Raw genomic sequence first — 21,070 nt, 5'->3', positions numbered from 1 at the left:
TGTTCCTTCCTCATTTTGGCTGAATGCTTTGATTCCCCCAGAGTTACAATGCTGGCTTGTAATTGGCTTGTACATGTAAAATATCCCATCTTCTTGTTAATGTTGAAGTGCCTTGGTAAAGTTTTGATCAGGAACAAATCAACGTGTATGTTGGCTCTATTCTTGGCGACTGATGGAGCCCTGGAGAAGTCATTAAACCTCCTGGTGCTTGGTTTTCCTTTATTACATTCGATAAACATTACTGTTTCTTCTGGGACTTTCCAAAAGAAGAGCTTAAAATCTGGGTATTGCATCTTGATTAGAATTTATTGGCTACTTATTGCACCCAGTAGTTGACAGGAAGGTTATAAGAATCATTGTGCTTAACTTTAAAGAGTCTTTCATTTTTTAAAAAATTTACTTTGAATACTAAGAATCTTTGAGTCAGTTTTGTTTAGGTTGATCACCAAATTCTAGGTCAATTTCTTTCATTTTTATTATTAGTGTACATTAATTGTACATTAATTGTGTTTCATTATAGCAATTTCATGTGTATGTAACATATTTGGTCATATTAATGTTCCCATTCCATTCTCTTAACCCCACTCCTGGATCCCCTCCTCTTCCTTGGTAGTGGTTCTCCTTTTAAGTCAATTTTTGATTTTCATGATTTCCCTCAATTCTAGAGGATTCTAAGAGTGTCCAGATGTTAAGGGTTCATGGTGTTAGGCACTTAACTGTCAACCAATTTCCTATATTTCTTCCTTCTTACTGGGCTCATGAGGATAGAGTAGAACTTTTTCCTTATCAATTTTTGGTAATAGCATTACTCAGTTATAATTGACATACTATGCAATTCACCCATTTCATATGTACAGTTGCTGGGTTTAAGTGTGATCACAGAGTTGGCCACCTATCATAGTCCACCTTGGAACATTTAATAATCCCCAAAGGAGCTCCTTAGCTTGTATCTCTTATCCTCCAGCTACTTCCCCAATCCCCAACCCTAGGCAATAGCTAATCTACCTTCTATATTCATATATTTGCCTCTTTTGGACATATCATATAAGCAGAATAATGTAGTATTTATATTTGTGGCTGGATTCTTCACTGTAGCATACTTTTGAGGTTCCTGTATATCGCACTACATGTCAGTCTGTATTCCTTTCTATTGATAAGTAATTAAATATTGGATTATTCCTACTTCTTACAATTAATTGTGAACTTTACTATATGAACATGTCATATTCCTGTCGGGTTATATTCCCCACCCCCATTCATCTGAAGGCTCAACTCAGTGATGTTATCAGTATTTACTGTGGGGTCATGAATCTCTGTGGAAAGGAACAGTGCCTCAGGATACTCCTTCCTACCCTGTGTCTTTTCCACAGTCTTTCCTCCCTTTTTTCTGCAATATTTTTAAGCCTTGTTGTGGTGAGCTGGGTGAGTGGGGGGGGGGGGGCATGTTATGTCTCCTTCACTCTTGAGCTCTCTGAAGCCTCTGATTTTCTGCTTTGGTGAGTTGTAAGTCTCCCTGGTGTCTACCACCATCTCTATGGAAGAGGTTCTCAGGCTAGCAGTGAAAGCTGCACTCACATTTAATCCACCACTTCCTCTGTAATGTCTCCTGAGCCCTGGAAGATGTGATAAAGATGACTCATTTCATGCTAGACACTCAGCTTTCTTTTCTTGTCATACTGATGGATCTTAGGTCTCCCTGGTATTTGCTACCATTCGGGCCTTGGTCGGTCTAACCTGCTTACTCCCAGAGCTTTGGAGTGTCATTAGCTCTCGAGTCCCTACTGGTCACAGAAATGGAGGCTCAGGAATCCCCTATTTCTGTTTTTTACTATTATGAATGATGCTACCATGCTCATTCATTACAAGCTTTTTTTGTTTTGTTTAGTTTTGTTTTGTTTTTTTAGTATGGATGTGTTTACCATCTTCTAGACTATAGACCTAGTTATAGAACTGCTAGGCCATGTGTGGTAACTATACTTAACCTTTCAAGGAAATGCAAGTCTATCTTCTAAAATGGCTGTATCATTTTACATTCTTCCCAGAAGTTTCAATTCTTCCATATCATTTACAGTACTTCTTATTATCCCTTTTTGATTCCCTTCATTAACTGGTGTCCTGAACATTCCTAGCAGGGTAGGCTCCACAGATGACCTCCTCCTTTGTGGGCTGGGCTTTTTCTCTTTGTCCCTTCTAGTCTCCCTCTACTACATTCAGCACTCAGAGGGTCTGGTCTCTGTCGATGGTCTCCTTGGACTCCCCTCTCTCTGGTTACTGTGTGGGTTTGGCTAATGACATCAAAAGAAAAGAATGTGTGATCAGAGTAGTTATTTTCTTGGCTTTAGGCTCTCACAAAGGTCTCGACTTCCTTTAGTCAGCTCTTTTTCACCTAGCCATGCTCTCCTGTTTCCCTCATTGCTCCCTTTTTATGTAAAGTCTTCAGTTCGGTGTATGGTAATGTCTGCCCACTATTGCTAGCCCAGAGATTCTATAGCATCTCTAACTGGTTCCCCCTACCTTGTAAGTAGCCACTTGATCAAACTCTTCTCTGCTGTGCAGAGTGAGCGTGCTACCTGATTTCTGCTGGGAGCCCTATGGTCCAGATAACAGCCACTTACTCTTCATTACCATTCCAGCCCCCCATTTGGTTGCTGTTCCTGCATTTACTAATGGTGAGGTATATCTGAATGTCAATTATTCATGTCATTTCAGGCTTATATAAAACTTGGGGACTACCAGAAGGCCTTGGTGGATTGTGACTGGGCTTTGAAGGTGAGAGAGCATATCTCTTCCCACATGATCATGTTGAATTTTCCTCACCAGGTGTCTGCAGTCCCAAAGCGAATAGGAGAAAATTGTTACTGTGTCATGGTAGGAAAGGGTATAATCTGCAGATTGAGCCTCAGTTTCCTCATCTATAAAGTGTAATGTAATAGCATTGGTGTAATGTTTGTGATAATGCATGTAAGTTGTCTAGCACTGGGCACTCCAGGCAGCTCAGTTAGCACTGCTTTCTCAAGGCTTTCTGTTGCAGGAGCTCATTCTTCACCAGTGTTAGCAGGTGCTTTATCCCATGTCATAGTGTAAATGCCACCTCCTTTCTTCTAGAGCTGGATCCAGGAGCTTATTTCCACAAGATTGTCATTTTCCTCGTCAGTTTGGGCTTTTTCTTTCCAGCCCTAATATTTTTAAAGTATATTATATACTCTTCTATGTGTAGAGAAATAAATTCCTCTTGTTCAACATCAGTCAGGCCTCAGGCTCACAGCACAATGCTTTCCATTGTATTCCCTCTGAAATCTGCAGATCATCAAAGGTGCATAAAAGCAAGAACTGTTCACATTTTAAATGGCATAATTACTACTTAGGGACATTATTTCAGATGATATTTAAATAATCCTTAATACAAATTAACTAAATTACCAAAATTTCTAGCACTACTTAGGCAGCAGAGAATGAGTCTAGAATGTCCTTAAACTTCTTATGACATTTGCATAGCACTCCAGAAAATTATGTCCATCCCCCACCTCTCTCTCTCTCTCTCCTCTTCCACTGGGGATTGAACCTAGGGTCTTTAATGCTAGGCTTGCACTCTACCAGTGAGTTACATCCCCCAACCTTCTATTATTTTGACAAAAGTTCTCACTAAGTTGATCATTCTGGCTTTGAGCTGACCATTCTCCTGCTCCTCCTCCCAAGTAGTATTATAGGTCTGTACCACTAAGCTCAGTTTCATAAAATGTGTCTTTTTGTTTGAGCATAACAAATATTATTTTGAACAACTTGCAATCATGTGAATATATTGTTCATATACTTATATGCATGCATGCACCACATACAACATATTAACACACACACACAAAGAAAAGGAAAAAAAAAAACATTTGCTTCATGTTCACAATGTGCTACTCTGTTTTGCTCTGTCCAATGCCACTCTCCCCACCCACTTTCTTCGAAACATGAAACCTCAGAGATGAATTAACTTGTTCACACAGCATCACAAGGCTAGTGTCAGTGGACTGTTAGCCTGTGTTCTTAACCATCTACTGTAAATGGCCTGTGCTCTGAAACTTTAAACCCCTTAGTTCCCTATAAAGGAACTCATTCCCTTTTGAGGAAGGAACAGAATCACCTCATTTGGCCTCCATGCATATCTTTTCTCATCAGAAAAGGATTCCAGAGATAGACTCATTTGGTGGCTGACACAGGATAACATGCTGGCCTGTGCCCAAAACTTAATTGACACACAGTATAATTAACAACAAAACTGAGGCAAACCAGATCCAGTGGAGCCAACATATTAAAATGCTGACACTTAGTAGCCAATCATGTTAAATGCCCAATGAGGTACTCAGTTGAAGAGGTTTGGGGAAACATGGGGAGGGATGGGAAAAACACAGAAGGAATTTGAAAACTAGTGATGGTTGGTTCTATGTGGAAGCCATGAATTCCAATAAAAAGGTTCATTCTGTTTAAAATCCTTGAAAAGGGCTGGAGAGCTGGCTTAGTGATTAAGGTACTTGCTTGCAAAGCCTAAGGACCCATGTTCGACTCTCCAGATCCCATATAAGCCAGACACACAAAGATGAGGCCAGCATAAGGACACATATGCCCACTAGGTGGTGCAAGCATCTGAAATTATATTGCAGTGGCTGTGGCTCTAGTGTGCCAGTTCTCTCTCACTTGCTAAAATAAATAAATAAATATGCTTGAAAATATCAGTAGTGAGTATTAATAGCATGCCATTTTAATAGTATGGGGTTTTTCATGCCAGTTTAACATTTCTTGACACTTTTGAATTGGAAGAGACAAGTACAAGTTATACTTTATACTGAGGTTCCTTATCAAGGAAGGTACGGTAGCAAAATGTTTTCATTTAGGAGCAGAACCATTTCTTTCTCAGAGCACTTTCTGCACAATGAAATACATCCTCCTTTAAGGGCAGAATTCCTTAAATGGAACCTGTTTTTTATATCAGAAAGTCCTTGTGGGGACAGATGCTTGGCCAAAGGAGAACAGGCCTGGTACTGAGAAAACTCATTAACAGCCCTTTTTGTGGATGTGAGGGAAAGCAAAGTCATAGCTACACTCAGTTCTCCATGACGCACTCACATGGGCCATAGCAAAAACCTTCAACTTTGGCCTTGGTTGTCTCACTCTGTAACCCTGGCATTCTGCAAGCGAATACGCTAGGATTATGTGGCCTGTAGAAGCAGAAGTACTGGGGTTGCTTCTGTTCACTGTGATCATCCTTTTCCCACTTTCATTTTCATCCACTGAATTTGCCAGGTCCATGACTGCTTCCTGCCTCCTCCTCTCTGCAGCGGAAACTTCAAAGCTCATCACCTTTCATGGGTACACCTCTCATCTCTGCCAAGTGGCTTTCAAGACCTACTTACCCAACTCTTCTTTCCCCACAGCACCACACTGGCTTCATCTGCCTCCTACAGCTTTCCATTTGACCACTTTGGCATCACCTGCAGATCAAGATGTCTAGAAGCCACTGTCCAGTTTTCACACTTGGACTTCCCTGCTACCTGCTCACTGTCCCCATTCTGTTCATGGAATACCACATCTTCCAGGCATCCAGATTCCAGGTTCTGACTTCACCTCTCTCACTCTCATCATTTATACTTAGTTGGTGCTGGCCTTTCTTTGACATATCTCTGATGTTTGTACTTCCTTCCATGCCCACTGTCACCAGGACCTTAGCCCTCCTTCCAAGTGACTAGCTGGTCTCCTTGCTCATCTCCTGCCTTTACCTCCTCTGGTCAGTTCTGTATGCTGCCTGCAGACTACCTTGCATCTCATTACCACTGATGGTTACCCTCCTATCACCTGGCAACTGAGACTTCAATTTGAAGTCTGTCTAGCTCATTCTTTGCAGCCCCATCCTCCTTCCTCAATCCCAAGTGGAGGAAGAACCTGCACTCTCCCACCTCAGGATTCTGCCCATCCTCTTCTCTCTTTGTCTTTCTCTTTACTCCCCCTCCCCATCACTCAAGTTCAGTTCAAATCCCTCCTCTTTGTGTGCCCTATTTTAGATTATATCTTAAGTAGACTTCCTTCTACTGAATTTTTCAAGAGCATTTCTTATAGCATCTATGTTTTTTCCGATAGTATATTCCTGAAAGAGATTGAGGTGTCTTTTTTCTGACTGGGGTGGGGGGTCAAATCCAGGGTCTTGTGTATGCTAGACAAATACTCTACCACTGAGCTGTATTCCCTAGCCATTGTATCATTTAATGCCCTTCTTGGGTCCTGGATTTAAAATGGCAGGATCTCAAATGCCTGTTCTTTCACATACTATCCTGTGATCTTGAACCTCTCTAACCCTAGTTTTCTCATCTTCAAAATGGAAATGATGCTTGTATCTGCTATAAGGTTTCATTATGAGCCTTCAAGTTCAGTGCTCAGCACATGGGATGGATGGAGCAGTCATGTGCTTTTACTATTATTAACTTATTACTACCATTCACTTAGCAGTGAATCAGGAAATGATGTACATAAAAATCCCCTCTTTTATGTGTACTCAGCTTTTCTTTAAATCACTTCTGCTATGAAATGAGTTGCTGCTGCTGTAACTACAGCAACAGCAGCTAATGAAACACCTCTCAGCACTGTGATGGTTTGCTCAGTTCTTCCCCACAACTTCCACATGACACAGAGAAAGAGAAACAGACAGACAGACAGATTAGTATTACCTTCACTTTCCAGATAATGAAAATGAGCATCCAAAAAGTTGGTGGCCTTACCAGCATTCCACATTGGTGAGTGGCAGCAGAACACCCAACTCCCCCAGGACACTTCACACTCCCGAACTCTCAGTCTCTTTTAAATCTTAACCTTAAAGAGGATCTTACTTGGCACAATGCCTTGCACATAAAGGGGTTGAACAAAGGCTAATTGACGAATGTTTCAAATTTTAGCTCATGTCTCTGGGCTGGATCACTCACTGCAAGGTTAGAATGAAGAGAGCCAGGACCCCTCAGTGCATAATATTCACTTCAGCCCTACATTTCAGTGGTGCCTTCTGAAGAGGGTGGCCCTCCACATCTTACTGATAGGAATGACTGTGAGTCCCTGGTGTGCAAGTTCTGGTACATTTGGAAAGAAGCACGTCTTGGTCCTGGTGTTCGCATAAATAATTCTTTCTATCCTAATCAACTCAAACTCCACTGCACCCTTGTAGCACCCAGAGAACTGGAAAGTTACTTATGCCTGAGCCCCACCCAAGCACTAATTGGCTTGGCATGGAGCCCCCAGGTCAGGGTATTTGTGAGCACCTAGTGATTCTAAAGTTCATTTGGTGTTAAGGGTCTCAGCTCTGCTTCCTGAGTGAAGCTCATTAAAGGAAGTGAAAACTAGCAGGTATCACTAATTTGATAGAGAGCTTACTCATGCCTCCAGGCTCCTTTCAGGGATCAATTAGACTGGTCACAAATGCATAAAATGTTTTAATTGTCAATTCTGGTCACTGTCCTGAGAACCAAACTCTGTCTTCATTCTATCAGCAAGGCAGGTAAGGGAGGGCCTAATGACTTCAGTTCTTCTGAGCCATCTGATCAGTCATTCCCTTTTATGCAGTGTGATGACAAATGCACCAAAGCATATTTCCACATGGGGAAAGCCCACCTGGCCCTGAAGAACTACAGTGTGGTAAGTGACATGTGGGGTCAGAGTCTCACAGGAAGCCATGGTCTTCTCATCTGGTTAGATATGATTCCACATTTTAGAACCTTCCAAAGTCTCTGGACCCTAGCGTCGGGAAGCATGTTGAGTGCCAGCTACCCCCGCCCACCAGCTGCAGAAACCCCCTCAGCAACATCCTCAACCAGCATCCGTTCAGCTTCTGCAGAGGAAATGCATAAGCAACAAAAACTTAATTCACTTGTAACCCTATCACCTCAAATAACTACATAAATATATATCTGCACTAAAATATTCTATTGCTAGTAAAGGCTTTATTGAGATATATTCACACAACATACAATTTACATATGGAGAGAATACAGCTCTAGTACATTCAGAGGTGTTCAGCCATCACCACAATCAATTTTAGGACTCTGCCACTTCCTCTGAAAAGGAAAAAGCCTCTAGCTATTAGCAGTTTTACCTCTTTGCCGCATCCCTACCTCAGCATTAGGCAACTAGTAATCTTTTTGTCTATTTACATCATTCTAGACCTTTTCTCTAAATGAAGTCATACAATACATGGTCTTTGGTACCTGTTGCAGTCTGGTTCGCATTGCTGGTAGAAATTACCTAACCAAGAGCAGCTTCTGGGAAAAAGAGTTTTATTTTGGCTTACAGGCTCGAGGGGAGGCTCCACGATGGCAGGGGAAAACGATGGCATGAGCAGAGGGTGGACATCACCCCCTGGCCAACATAAGATGGACCACAGCAACAGGAGAGTGTGCCAAACACTGGCATGGGGAAATTGGCTATAAAGACCATAAGCCTGCCCCCAACAATACACTCCCTCCAGGAGGCATTAATTTCCAAATATCCATCAGCTGGGAACCTAGCATTCAGAACACCTAAGTTTATGGGGGACACCTGAATCAAACCACCACAGTACCTTTCACTTAGTATGTTTGTATGGTTCATACATGACATAATCTATGTCTCTTCATTCTTTTTGTTACTGAACGGTATTCCTTTATATGAATACATCATATTTATCATATTTTATTCATCCATTCATCAACTAAGGGACTTTTATGTTTCTAATATTTGACTAATGTGAATAATGCTGCTATGACTATTCACTGCAAGTTTTCTCATGTGTATGATTGATTGATTGATTGATTGATAGATAGATATAATATAATATAGACCTAGGAGTGGAATTGCTGGGTCATATGGTAATGCTGTAACCATAAAGAGAGCTACCAAACAGTTTTCCCAAGTGGCTCCAGCATGTTGTATTTCCATCAATAGTGTGTGAGGTTCTCTGGTACTTGTAACTATCTTTCTGAAGATATGAATTGATATCTCATTGTGGTGCTGATTTGTATGTGCCAAGTGGGGGATGATATTAAGGCCCATTTAATGTGCCTATTATCCTTTTGTGTGTTTTCTTTGTAGAAATAAGGTTTCATACCCTTTGCCCATTACTAAGTTAGGCTGTTTTTTAGTAGTGAGTTGTTAAGAATTAGTTACATGTTATGTTTGCAAGTTTCTTGCTAGACATTTAATTTACAAATATTTTTCTGGTCTGCATGTTGCCTTTTCACTTTTCTGATGGGATGGCATTATTTACAGCACTAAAAATGCTTAATTTGGGGAAAATGATAATTAACTATTTTTCCTTTGGTTGCTTCTGCAAATTGGAGAAACAGTCACCTAACCCAAGGCTGTGAAGATTTACAACATGTGTTTTATTCTGAGCATTTGATGGTCTTGGTTTTATCCACTTTGGGTTCACTACTGTGTATGGTGTATCTTTAGGATATCTCAGACCTTAGCACTTTCTCTTGGAAACTGGGATCCACTTTGGGAAATTCATATGTCCATTTGGATAGTACTTTCTGAATACAGGATCCCGCTGCCCCCCCCCCCCCCCGAACTAGAATCTTTCTTTATCTACAAACTTCTAGAAACTAACCATTTCCTCCAACAAAAAGACCCTCACTTTGAGTTAGGAGTGGTCAGTGAATGGCCCTTCACCTCCTCTTTGCAGCCTGTATATTTAACTCTAGGCAGTTCTCCTTTTGTATGGCTAGCCTCATTCAACACAGTCTATAACTCCATTTATTTCCTGAGCACATCTGACAGCAGCCTCCTGTTCTTTCTTAAGGAAAATATCATATCTAAGTATTGCATACACACTATGATTACTCTTATCCCAGGCAGGCATGATCTACAAAAATTGAAGATTGGATAGTTCTAATTAGAGTCTGTATCTGACAACACTGTATTTAAAATGAATTTTGTAATAGTGCCTCTTGCCCCACAAATCCTGAGAAACCAAACAAAATATCAAAAGCACACTGACCTCCATGCCTGCCTCCTATGCTGGGAGCAAGGGGAGGCAAGGAGGAGATGATGAAGGAGCCAAGCTCTATGATGCCCAGCACCTGTTGTGTAATCACTGTTACCCCCTAACTCCCCCTCAAGGTCTTGTTTCTGTTTTCCAGTCTAGAGAGTGTTATCAGAAGATCTTAGAAATAAACCCCAAGCTGCAGTCACAGGTGAAAGGTGAGATGGTCCCACTGCTGTCCTCCATTTGAATCTCGTTTCCCTTTGTTCTCTTCACATAGGGTGCCCACCTGCCTTGTCTGTTCTTGAACAAGGCACCAGCCTTGCTCTTCTGCACAGTGCAACCATCCGTGTTAATGGGCTGCCCTGCTCCTCTTCCCTCGGTTTTCAAGTTCAAATTCCCACCTTCCTTTTCTTCTGTGCCACAGTCTTATAGAGTGCTCTGAATTCCCAAGATGGTTTAAGACTCTGCGTATAGATTTTATATTATCTCTAAAATTTTCCACACTAAACAAAAGTTTGAATTATTTATGCATCTTAACCTGCCATCTTTAAGAGGTAGAAGGGAAGGAAGAAAGGAAGGGACAGAGGGAGGGAGAAAGGGGAAAAGAGAAGGAGGGAGGAAGGAGGGAAAAGAGGAGGGAGTACTTGTGTGGTATTGATTGTTAGGATATTGCATTATTTTCTTTTGTTTTTCCTGCTTGTTTTGGTAGAATACTTAAATCAAGTAGATCTTCAGGAAAAAGTGGATCTTCAGGAGAAGGAAGCCCTTGAATCTCTGGATTCAGGAAAGAACACAGCTATGGCAACTAAAAACCTCCTGGAAACCCTTTCCAAGCCTGGCCAGACACCCTTGTTCTATGCAGGGGGCATCGAAATCCTGACTGAAATGATGAAGGATTGTAAGCCCGAGACTTGTGTGGTCTCATGAGTATTGTCAGTGTGGAGACAAAGGTTTAGAGGTCTGGCTCTGTGAGGCAAAGAGTCCCTCCTTTCTATGAATATTATTTGAAGATCTACTCTAATGTGGGTGCTAAAGAAAATATTTAGGAAACATAACTCCACCCTGTCCCATCTTCTTCACAGAATGCTAGGCTCAACTCATGCAATAAACACCATACAACAGAACACAAAACTCCCTCTCTCCCTCTCCCTCTCCCTCTCCCTCTCTCTCTCTCTCTCTCTTTCACACACACACACACACACACACACACACACACACACACGGTGTGCATTTAATCCATTTGCATTTATACTACATAAAACACACACACACATTTACCACTCTGTGTATGTACTTGTACTACATACACAACATACCACCCATAGCATAAATACTTATATCAGAGTACCACTACACACTCACTCCTCACACATTTCATTCCTATATCCATTCCAGACACACTATTTCCTGTGTAGAATTGGAGGTGGAATTTTGTAGGCTAACCGATAATGTGTACTCTAATACTTAATGGCAGTTTAGGGTATAAAAATAGCTTCAGAGGAAACATCTTTCTTTCCTAATGAGAGCTATACTAATTTCTGGTACTAGTCTGATAAACTTTGATGTTAGCACTTAAACAAGTTTTGTTGCTCAGTAATAGGATGTTTGTACAAATGGATGGAGCCTCTGGTTTCCCTTTAGTACCCAACAGAGGTTTCTAAGTAGCCCTTTCAGCATTTCTGGAAGATCATAGGTTTCTCTCCAGAGCCTGGAAACAGCTCTATAATAAATATTTAGGAACAGATGGTTCGTCAGATCGCTCCAGAGGTTAAGCAGCTCCTGGGACTTTCTAAAGATTTCATAATGATGAGTTGTGATGCTAACTTGCAGAGCCACCAAACAACCCCTCCTCATGAAAGTAGTCCCTCTGATGGCAGCACATTGAGAGGCTGATGGTGAATGTGATTCTCAAAATGTGAAGGACAAACTAGACATTTGGTGATCTTGACCTTCCATGATAAGAATCTCATGACCCAACCAGCTGGCTGGAATGCAGTCAGACACCAGCCAGGCAGGTCATGAACCTGACCTAGTACATATGCATGTGTTTCAGGCACTGAGAGAACTTTATTCAGAACACATGGTGGATTCAGCATCATCAGTGACAACGAGGTCATACAAAGGTAGGTATGTGTGAAAGGAGCCCAATGTAAGGCTAGGAAAGAGAGCCATTTCCTTTGAGACAAGATACCACACAGGTAATGGCCTTACTCTTGGCCCCTCCCCTCAGTCAGCTGGGTAGACCCTCAAGGAACATGCTACCACATGGATATCCTTGCGCTTGGAGCCTTGAGCTTTTGAGTCACGGGGCAGCTAACAGTGGGAGAGAGGGACAGCAGCATGTCCCACAGCTCCTTCTGGCACTTGAGAATCAGATAAATGATCATTCCTGCTGGTTTCTCACCCATTGTCACAAGATTACTATTTCTTCTGTTGCAGTATTTTTGATCATATCAGGAGGTATAATCAGCTGGATCCTTGCTGACCCCATTTAGAATTTAATCTACAGAAAGACCTAATGGCTGAGAGATAGTTTGCTAAACTCCTTTGTTTTATATTACACTGGGATGATTCCGAGGCTTAGGATCAAGACTTGGGTTGGAATGCCAGAATATGTCATCGCCCCCCATGTCCCTGCTATCAACCCCCTCTGAGTGCCCTTTGCTGCTCAGCCTGATCCTTGACCTGTAACTCTGAGCTCAGTGACTGACCACCCCCAGGTGTTGGTGACCTGTGAGTCTGCATTTTAAATAAAACTTCTCTTGGGCTGTTAGATGGCTCAGTAGTAAAGTGCTTGCTGAGCAAGCATAAGGACCAAAGTTCAGATCTCCAGCCCCATGTAAAAAATAATGGCATGTGCCTATAATCTCTGTGTTGGGAAACAGGAATCCTTGGCCTCACTAGCTAAATTGGTGAATTCTGGGTTACAGATCCTGTCTCAAGGAAGAAGGCAGAAAGCTACTGACAAAACCACCTGACATACATGTACACACATATACATGTGCACCCACACATATAAGAACATGCATAAACACATGGACATGCACCAGACACATATACACATGAAAAAAAGAAGGAAAGAAAGTTCTCTTAAGCTTGCATTGATAAGGCTGGGAGTGAAAGCAAGGGAAAGGAAAGCGGATATCCAGAGTCAGTAATCCTTCCCTGTCTGCTCGAAAGTCAGTTACGCTTTCCCTGTCTACTCAGGTGCTTTTCCACCACAGGGAAAGATGCTGCTGAAGAGATCGTCTGTGTGGCTGTTCTTAAGCTGTGGCAAGCAGTGTGCAGTGAGAATGGTAAGCTTGGCTCTTACTGTCAATTACTGGTCCTGAACCCCCTGCCCCCATGTGAGAGCTGCATGGTCAGTCATGATGGTTCTCCAAAGGCCAGGCCAGGGGGAATTGGGGTCTATACCCCTATACCCTCTATCTCCAAAAAGTGTAGATGGGAAGCAAGGTATGCGTGCATCCCAGCTATTTCCCCACCATCCTCCTCCCCCTCAGCCTTGAGTGGTGGGCAAGGTCACTTTCAGCCTAATGAGTGCTCATTTCACCTGGGCCTCTCTCTGCTCTGCAATTCATGTGCCAGTGGTGGAGTAGACAGAGTGTTTCATCATTATCTGACTAGTTTTTCTGAGCACAGTGCCCCTTTCAGCATCGTGAGATGTATAACCACTGGCCAGAATCTTCCAACACTGATTAGCATCAATTACCAAGTCAGTAAAATGCTGGAGGGATTTTATTTTGTCCCAACTTTTCCCTTACCTCACACTGGCATTTTATGGAGTTCATTCAGTTAATGCACAGTCTTTCTTAGTCACCTTTGTGGCTTTGGTGCAAATATTTTTTAAGAGGTGTATTTCACAGGAAGAGGTTTGACCTTGGACATAAAATGCTAAGAGGAATCTAACGATGGATGTATCTCCCCTCCACAGGGCAGAGTTTGCAGGTGCAGTTGGTGCTCTATACAATTACCTTTCATCCAGCACAGTGGAAGGATCAACAATTTAAGCAGGGCTATAGAAAATTAGACAACCAGGGAGCCCATTTCCTGAAAAGCATTTTGTCCAGAAAAATAATTATGGTCCTTTGCTCTTCTGAATGGTACCCCATAGAGCTCAGAGCTCTGTGTTTGCAAAGCCTCCCCCCTCCCAGAAGGAGAGTAAGGAAGGAAGGACTTGATGATTGTGTATTTACTCTCTCTAAATCTGACAGAGCAACCCAGTTGCTTTGGTTTCTGTGAACATTGGACTTCGAATATTTTTAACATCTCAAAAATATCATCAAGGTTGCAGAGAGAACTCGGTGGGAAAGAGCACTGCTGTGTAGGCATGAGGACCTGAGCTCAGTCTCCAGCACTCATGTAAACTCAAGCATGACCATGTATGCCTGTAACCCCAGCACGGAAAGATACTGAAAGATGCAGAATTCTCTGCTTCCTGGCCCACTGAGATGTGAGGAGCCTAGACATATAATCTTGCTGCTGTCAGCCGGGCCAGGCCTTCCCCACATGATGGACTGTACTCTCTCAAACCATGAGCCCAAATAAAGCTTTGTTCCCTTAAAAGATGTCAAATAAATAAATAACTTTGTTTTTTGGTTTTCTGAGGTAGGGTCTCACTCTAGCTCAGGCTGACATGGAATTCACTATGTAGGTTCGAGGGTGGTCTTGAACTCACAGCGATCCTCCTACCTCTGCCTCCTGAGTGCTGGGATTAAAGGCATGCTCCACCATGCCTGGCTCAAGTAAAATATTTTTTTAAAAAGGTGTTTCTGTTTGTATTTTGTCACAGTGATGAGAAAATCACTGCAGAAGACAGCAGAGAGCCCAGTGTAGTGATTCCCAGGTGATATGGCCCATCTTTGTCAGTGAGACAGATACCTAAGTAAAACCAGGGAGGAGAGTCCTTGGTCACTTGATCCCATCAAACATCATGGTAGAGAATGCATGCCATAGGAAGGCTGCTCACTTCAAGGCAGCCAGGAAGCAGACAGAGAGGCAGGAAGCAGATGAGGATAAGGCACATCTTTCCTGTGACCTTTTTCCTCCCATTAGGCCCACCACCTAGTTTTTCTCACCTTCCAATAATGAATCCATCAGGAAGTGATTTATTGCTTAGACAAACTCTCAGGATCTATCACTTCCCCAAAAGCTGGCAGCCTAGGCTGTAAGCCAGGAACCTTCAGGGGTCACTTCAGATTCAGTCACACCACCATCCCTGCATGGTCCAGTTTGCTCTGCTGTGTTTTACAACGTAGTCTCCTACTCCCTCCTGCATCCTTCCTGTCCTCGCATATCTGTCCAGAGCATGAAGCAGGAGAAAGGGGGCAATGCCAGTGCCATTCCCTGGAAGTGTCTCATAGTCTAGGAAGGAGGACATGTGCCAGTTCATCTTCTCCACAGCCTGATTTCCTAGAAAGAGTTGAAAATGTCTGCTCACTCCCTTTGTTCTCATTTTCCGATTTCATACACTGAGGAAGCTTTTGATCATGATAATTAATAACTAATAACAATAATCTGTGTGTGCCAATTCCCTGAATCCTCCTAAGTGCTCTAATAGGTGGCTCATCACCCTCATTTTATTGATGAGCACACTGAAGGGCACAGGGGTCACTCATTGGCTAAGGTCACCCCCCCCAGCTCATTGAGACCCAGCAAGGTGGCTCTGCAGTCCTGCTCTCACATGTCAGTATCCTGTCTCTCAAATGAGGGGGAAGTGGCAGCTTCCCATTAGGACAGTGGGAGACAGAACTGGTTCAAAGTGATAATGCCTTACTTTGCAGAGGAAAACCAGCGTCTACTGGTGACACACACTGACATTGCCAGGCTGCTGCCCTCCCTCTTGGCCTCCAGAGTCCTGGTTACTCAGCAGCAGAGCCTGGCTCTGCTACTACAGATTACTCAGACGGAGAACGGATGGAACCTGGTCATCAGCCACTTTGACCTAACACGGTAAGCCTGTGCTGGTAGAATCTTCCTTGGGTACCTCACATTATCACTCAATAGGCAAGGTCATGCTGGCCTGTCCCTTTTCCTATCTCTGATCTGTGGCTGCCATCAGACTTTTAAAGGATCCATTCAACAAAGAGTCTTTGATGGGGGAAGACTTATGAGGATCTCTGACTGAACTCAGTACTGTGGTCCACTTCACTTCTGTACGCTGCAGTGTCTCCTCATTTCATGGCTACTGTTGATGGTCAGGGATGGTACCTCCATAGCCACATTTGGAACCCAGCCTGGAAATGAGTCGATTGCTTCTGCCCTTTTAGCCTCTGGCCTGGCTCTACCCTGTTCCTTCTCTTACTTTTCCTCTGCCTTTATTATGTAATATAATACTACCTTATTTCACATGTCCTTAAGCATTTCTGAATACAATAAAATAAACACTATTTCATGGGCCCTTTCTAAGACTGAAGCACACAGATAGTATGTGTGCCTGTTCTGAAGATTGTTTGAAACTTTACCTGAAACACAGCAATTCTAGTCTATCTTGTGCTTTTTCAATTTATTTTTTATTTCATTGATTTTTAATTTATTAATTTCATTTGGTATATCGTCAGACTATAATTTTGAACATATGAAATGACCTTTTTAGATCAGAAAGTTTGTCTGTCAGGGACTTAATAGGGTTCAGTCTAACATAAAGAGTGGCAAGGATTGCAGCCTGCTTTAAAAACTGTTCAGACATCACCTCAAAACAACAATTAACCTCACAAGGTGTTTTCACTGTCATCTCGTTTTATCTCCCATCATCCTATGGGAAGCAAAGGGAGTTTATCACCCTATTCACAAATGGGGCAGAGAAGCTGCCTCAACCTCAAGCAGCGAGGGCACCTTACCCGGCTGTCATCCACTGTCTGTTCCTTGGAGCTTGGCTCCTACTCTCTGACCTCATAAGAAAAGGAGTAAGATCTTTCTAAACCAGGCTGAGACCCCTTGCACCTGTCCCCATTTGGTGAAGAATCCACTGTGTGCTGAGGACAGGGTGCTCATCAAGCTGAGGTCTCCCAAAATCCTGTTTCCATCTGGTAACAGCCCCAAATGGTTCTCAGGAAAAGCCTAGCCAGGCAGGCAGATGGCTCATGAGTGGAGGTAAATTCTCCAAAAGTACATTTTACTTTTCAGATGACTCTGAAGTCATTTCCTTAGTACCTTCATCATATGTTTATTTTAATTTATTGTTTCTAATGTTCTTTTTAATTTGACTTTTGTCTCTGGATAATTGTAGATATAGTTATCATAAGAATTTCCCCCTAAGCTATATCTGAAGTTGAGTTTCAACTTGAAAATTTTCTGAAACATATTTTATTTATTTATTTGTGTATGTGAGACAATGCGAGAGAGTGAGAAAGAGAGAGGAAAATGGGTATTCTGGGGCATCCAGCCACTGTAAACAAATTCTAAGATGCATGTGCCATTTTGTGCATCTGGTTTTATATGGGTACTGGGGAATAAAACCTAGGTCATTAGGTGCTGCAGGCAAGCACCTTAACCACTGAGCAATCTTTTTAGCCCTCAACTTGAACTGTTTGAGTGATGCTTTTGATGATCTGGGTGTATAGTTGTGCCTTCAGAGGAGCCTCAGCTTATTACTTTTCTATCCTTGCTAATGTCCATCTTCAAATAAACCAGATATAATTAGGTAATTGATTCTCTGTGATGAGAAGACATGGTCTGAAGCAGGACACAGACCCATGCCTCTTACAAGCACCAGATCCCATTCTTCCCTAAGTACTGCCTCGTAGGAGAGGTTGAAGGGATGAACACATGCTGGCAGGAATGAGCCAAGAGCAAGTGACACTTTGGGTAAATCACTGGACTTTTTTATTTTTTGGGTTTTTGAGATAGGGTCCCTCCCTGTAGCCAAGACTGACCTGGAATTCACTATGTAGTTTCAGGCTAGCCTCAAATTCTTAGCAGTCCTCCAAACACTGCTTCCCAAGTACTGGGGTTAAAGGCATGTGCCACCATACCCAGCTACTGGAGGTGTTCTGGTTTGTTTGTTTGTGTGATTGTGTATATGTTTGTGCATATTCCTGTGTGTAAATGTGGCCACATGTGTACCTCAGCATACCTGTGGATGTCAGAGGACAACTTTGAGAATTGGTCTTCACCTTCTTCCTTGTTTTGAGTCAGGATCTCTTGTTCACCTATGTGTTCACCAGGTTAGCCTTCAAGCTTCCAGGGAATTCTCCCATCTCCACCTACCTTCTCACCCAAGGCATGCTGGGTGTTGCAGTCAGGTTTGCATTACTGGCAAATATCACCCAACCAAGAGTAGCTTGTGGAAAAAAAGGTTTATTTTGGCTTACAGACTCCAGGGGAGGCTCCATGATGAGAGGGGAAAACAATGGCATGACCAGAGGATGGAGTCCTGGCCAACATCAGATGGACAACATCAGCAGGAGAGTGTGCCAAACACTAGCAAGGGGAAACTGGCTATAATACCCATAAGCCCGCCCCCAACAATACACTTCCCCCAGGAGACACTAATTCCCAAATCTCTATCATCTGGAAGCCCAGCACCCAAAACACCTGAATTTATGGGGGACACCCAAACTAAACCACCACATTCTGTCCCTGTCCCCCATAAACTTATAACCATACATGATCTGAAATTCAATGCATTCAGACCAACTTTAACAGTCCCCATAGTTTTTATCAATCCTAGTGTGTTCAAACATGCCTGTATTAGTCAGGGTTCTCTAGAGGAACAGAATTACTAGAATGAATTATTTTATAAAGGGAATTTATTGGATTAGTTTACAGTAGTCCAATAGCAGTTGCAGGCCTGAGAATCACCGAACCTGGTAGCTGCTCAATCCACGTGGCCAGATGCCTCAGCAGTCCCGACCCGGCACTGCAGATGGTGCCGGAAAGCCTGGAGGCCTCCTGAGGAGCCGGAAAGCCTGGAGGCTTCCTGAGGAGCTGCTGGGTTTCAATCCACGTGGGTCTTCAGTTGATGTTGGTCTTTAGTCCGTACTGGTCTTCAATCCACGCTAGAAGGTAGGGAGCAGCTCCAGCAGCCAAGTGGAAGGAAGGAAGGAAAAAAAAAAAAAAAAGGGAACTCTTCTACCCAGAGCTTCCTTATATCAAGTCCCTCTCTGAGCGGGACCGCCCACTCTGGGGGAAGGGCTCACCCTGGGAGAAAGACCTCCTCCTTTAGTTGATCCTTCCTAGAAGCAGCCTGTGGATTACTAAACAGATCAAGTTGACAACACCTTAACTATCACAATGCCCATAGTCCACGGTCTTTTAACTGAGCCATAATAAAACACCATCATAATGGCACAGAATAAACATTTGCACTGCAAAAGATGGCATTTGGCAGAGCAAAAAAATATTCAACCAATACAAGATTTAAAACAACCATGGCAAGCATTAAACTCTATAGCTCCAAGTCCAACAACTCTAGTCAGTAGCAAATCTCCAAGTCTGATAAGTCTAACCAGCAAGAAGTCTCATGAGTTCCAATTCTGCCCCTAGGCTACTCACAGTCCTAGAAAACTTCATCTGGGGCTGGAAGCTTTCCTTAGCAGCCATCTTGTGGTCCCAGCATCTTCACTGGGTTTTCACTGAAACCCATGGTCCATCCTCATGGCTCCATCAGGTCTCCATGCAGTCATCCAGCAAACCTGCTTCACACTGTCCATGGCCATTTCCGAAACACAAGACCATGTTGTAAATTCAATGACCTTCTCTTTCCTGCATTTCTTATGTTCCATAATGCCAGGCAGAGAGCCAATTTGTTAATCTGAGGGGCAGGGGAATAAAGCAGACTTTGAAAAAGAGAACTCTCCTTGAACATTCAGCCCACTTTAAAAGAGTCTACATTCTTCCTGTTGCCCCAGTCTCAAAGGTTGCAATTGCTCATATAATTGCAACTGAGCAGGCAGCAGTTTCAACCCAAAGATTTCATTTCTGTGCCATATCCCTCTGCTCACACCAGTCTATTTCTACACAATGGAAGCCTGCATAGATTTTCAGGAAACAGGCATAACAGCAAGCCTCTCACACAACCTGTTTCCAGCCCAGTTGAAACAAAGCTCTTTCTTACCTTCATAAGCCAAACCTCACAGTCCACAGTTCTTACTGTATTAAGGTCTTTTAACTCTGAACAGGATAGTTCATTATGGTGTACTTCCAGCACTCCAAGGTATGTCTTAGTCCAAGGTTTCAAATCCTTCCACATCCTCTTGAAAATCAGCTCCAAAAGGCCAAATCCACACAGTCATGTTTTGAGTAGTAACCCCACTCTTGGTACCAACTTTACTGTTGCAGTCAGCTTCACATTGCTGGCAGGAATCACCCAACCAAGAGAAACTTGTGGGGAAAAAAGGTTTATTTTGTCTTACATATTCAAGGGGAAGCTCTTTGATAGCAGGAGAAATCAATGGCATGAGCAGATGGGTGGACATCACCTCCTGGCCAATATCAGGAGGACAACTGAAACAGAAAAGTGTGTGAAACACTGGCAAGGGGACACTGGCTATAACACCCATAAGCTCACCCCCAACAATATAGTGCCTCCAGGAGGCAGTAATTCCCATATCTCCATCAGCTGGGAACCTACCATTTAGAACACCTAAGTTTATAGGGGACACCGGAATCAAACCACCACACTGGGATTACAAACACTATCACTACAGCATCTGCCTTCATGTGGATCTGGAGACTTCAAAGCCAGGTATTCACTCTTGCACAGCAAGCTGTTTGTCCACTGAACCATCTCCCAACACTGGGTTTTTAGATTTACTTCACCTTGAGCGTAAATTCTCTGTATGTGCCAACTTATGCGACCTGGAGGGTTACACCACTGTCTCATCTATTTCACATACTTATGATGACTCTTAAGAGGAATGATGGGCTGGGGATGTTCCTCAGTCAGATAACATTTGCCTAGTATATACAAGACTTTGAGTTTGATCCCCAGCACCCCCTGTTCCCCACCCCCACAAAACACTCCACAGGGATGATGTATCTGTCAGTAAATTTCTTTTTCTGCTACATCATGCAAAACACTTGATCAGAAGGCCTTTAAGCAAAATGCATGGAGCTTGTCTTGGTTTTCCCATTTAATAAGAA

The 21,070-nt window shown here is 42.9% G+C and overlaps 1 protein-coding gene across 6 annotated transcripts in view; it reads left to right on the top strand.

Annotated features, from left to right (window-relative positions):
* The window catches only part of Ttc12 (tetratricopeptide repeat domain 12), a 57,033-nt gene that overhangs the window by 16,005 nt on the left and 19,958 nt on the right, over window positions 1-21,070 (top strand). For 4 of the 6 annotated variants that reach the window (XM_045146532.1, XM_045146531.1, XM_004666418.2 and 1 more), the window contains 7 exons: window positions 2,710-2,769; window positions 7,585-7,656; window positions 10,140-10,200; window positions 10,695-10,883; window positions 12,039-12,108; window positions 13,193-13,281; window positions 15,769-15,937. In XM_045146532.1, coding sequence (XP_045002467.1) covers window positions 2,710-2,769; window positions 7,585-7,656; window positions 10,140-10,200; window positions 10,695-10,883; window positions 12,039-12,108; window positions 13,193-13,281; window positions 15,769-15,937 — 710 coding nt within the window. The remainder of the gene's footprint in view (window positions 1-2,709; window positions 2,770-7,584; window positions 7,657-10,139; window positions 10,201-10,694; window positions 10,884-12,038; window positions 12,109-13,192; window positions 13,282-15,768; window positions 15,938-21,070) is intronic. The other 2 variants (XM_045146529.1, XM_045146530.1) reach the window with 2 other exon arrangements.

The sequence above is a fragment of the Jaculus jaculus genome, chromosome 3 (assembly GCF_020740685.1).
Source record: "Jaculus jaculus isolate mJacJac1 chromosome 3, mJacJac1.mat.Y.cur, whole genome shotgun sequence".
Taxonomy (NCBI): Eukaryota; Metazoa; Chordata; class Mammalia; order Rodentia; family Dipodidae; genus Jaculus; species Jaculus jaculus.
Note: the sequence above shows the minus strand (reverse complement) of the source record. Positions and strands in the feature narration are given on the sequence as shown.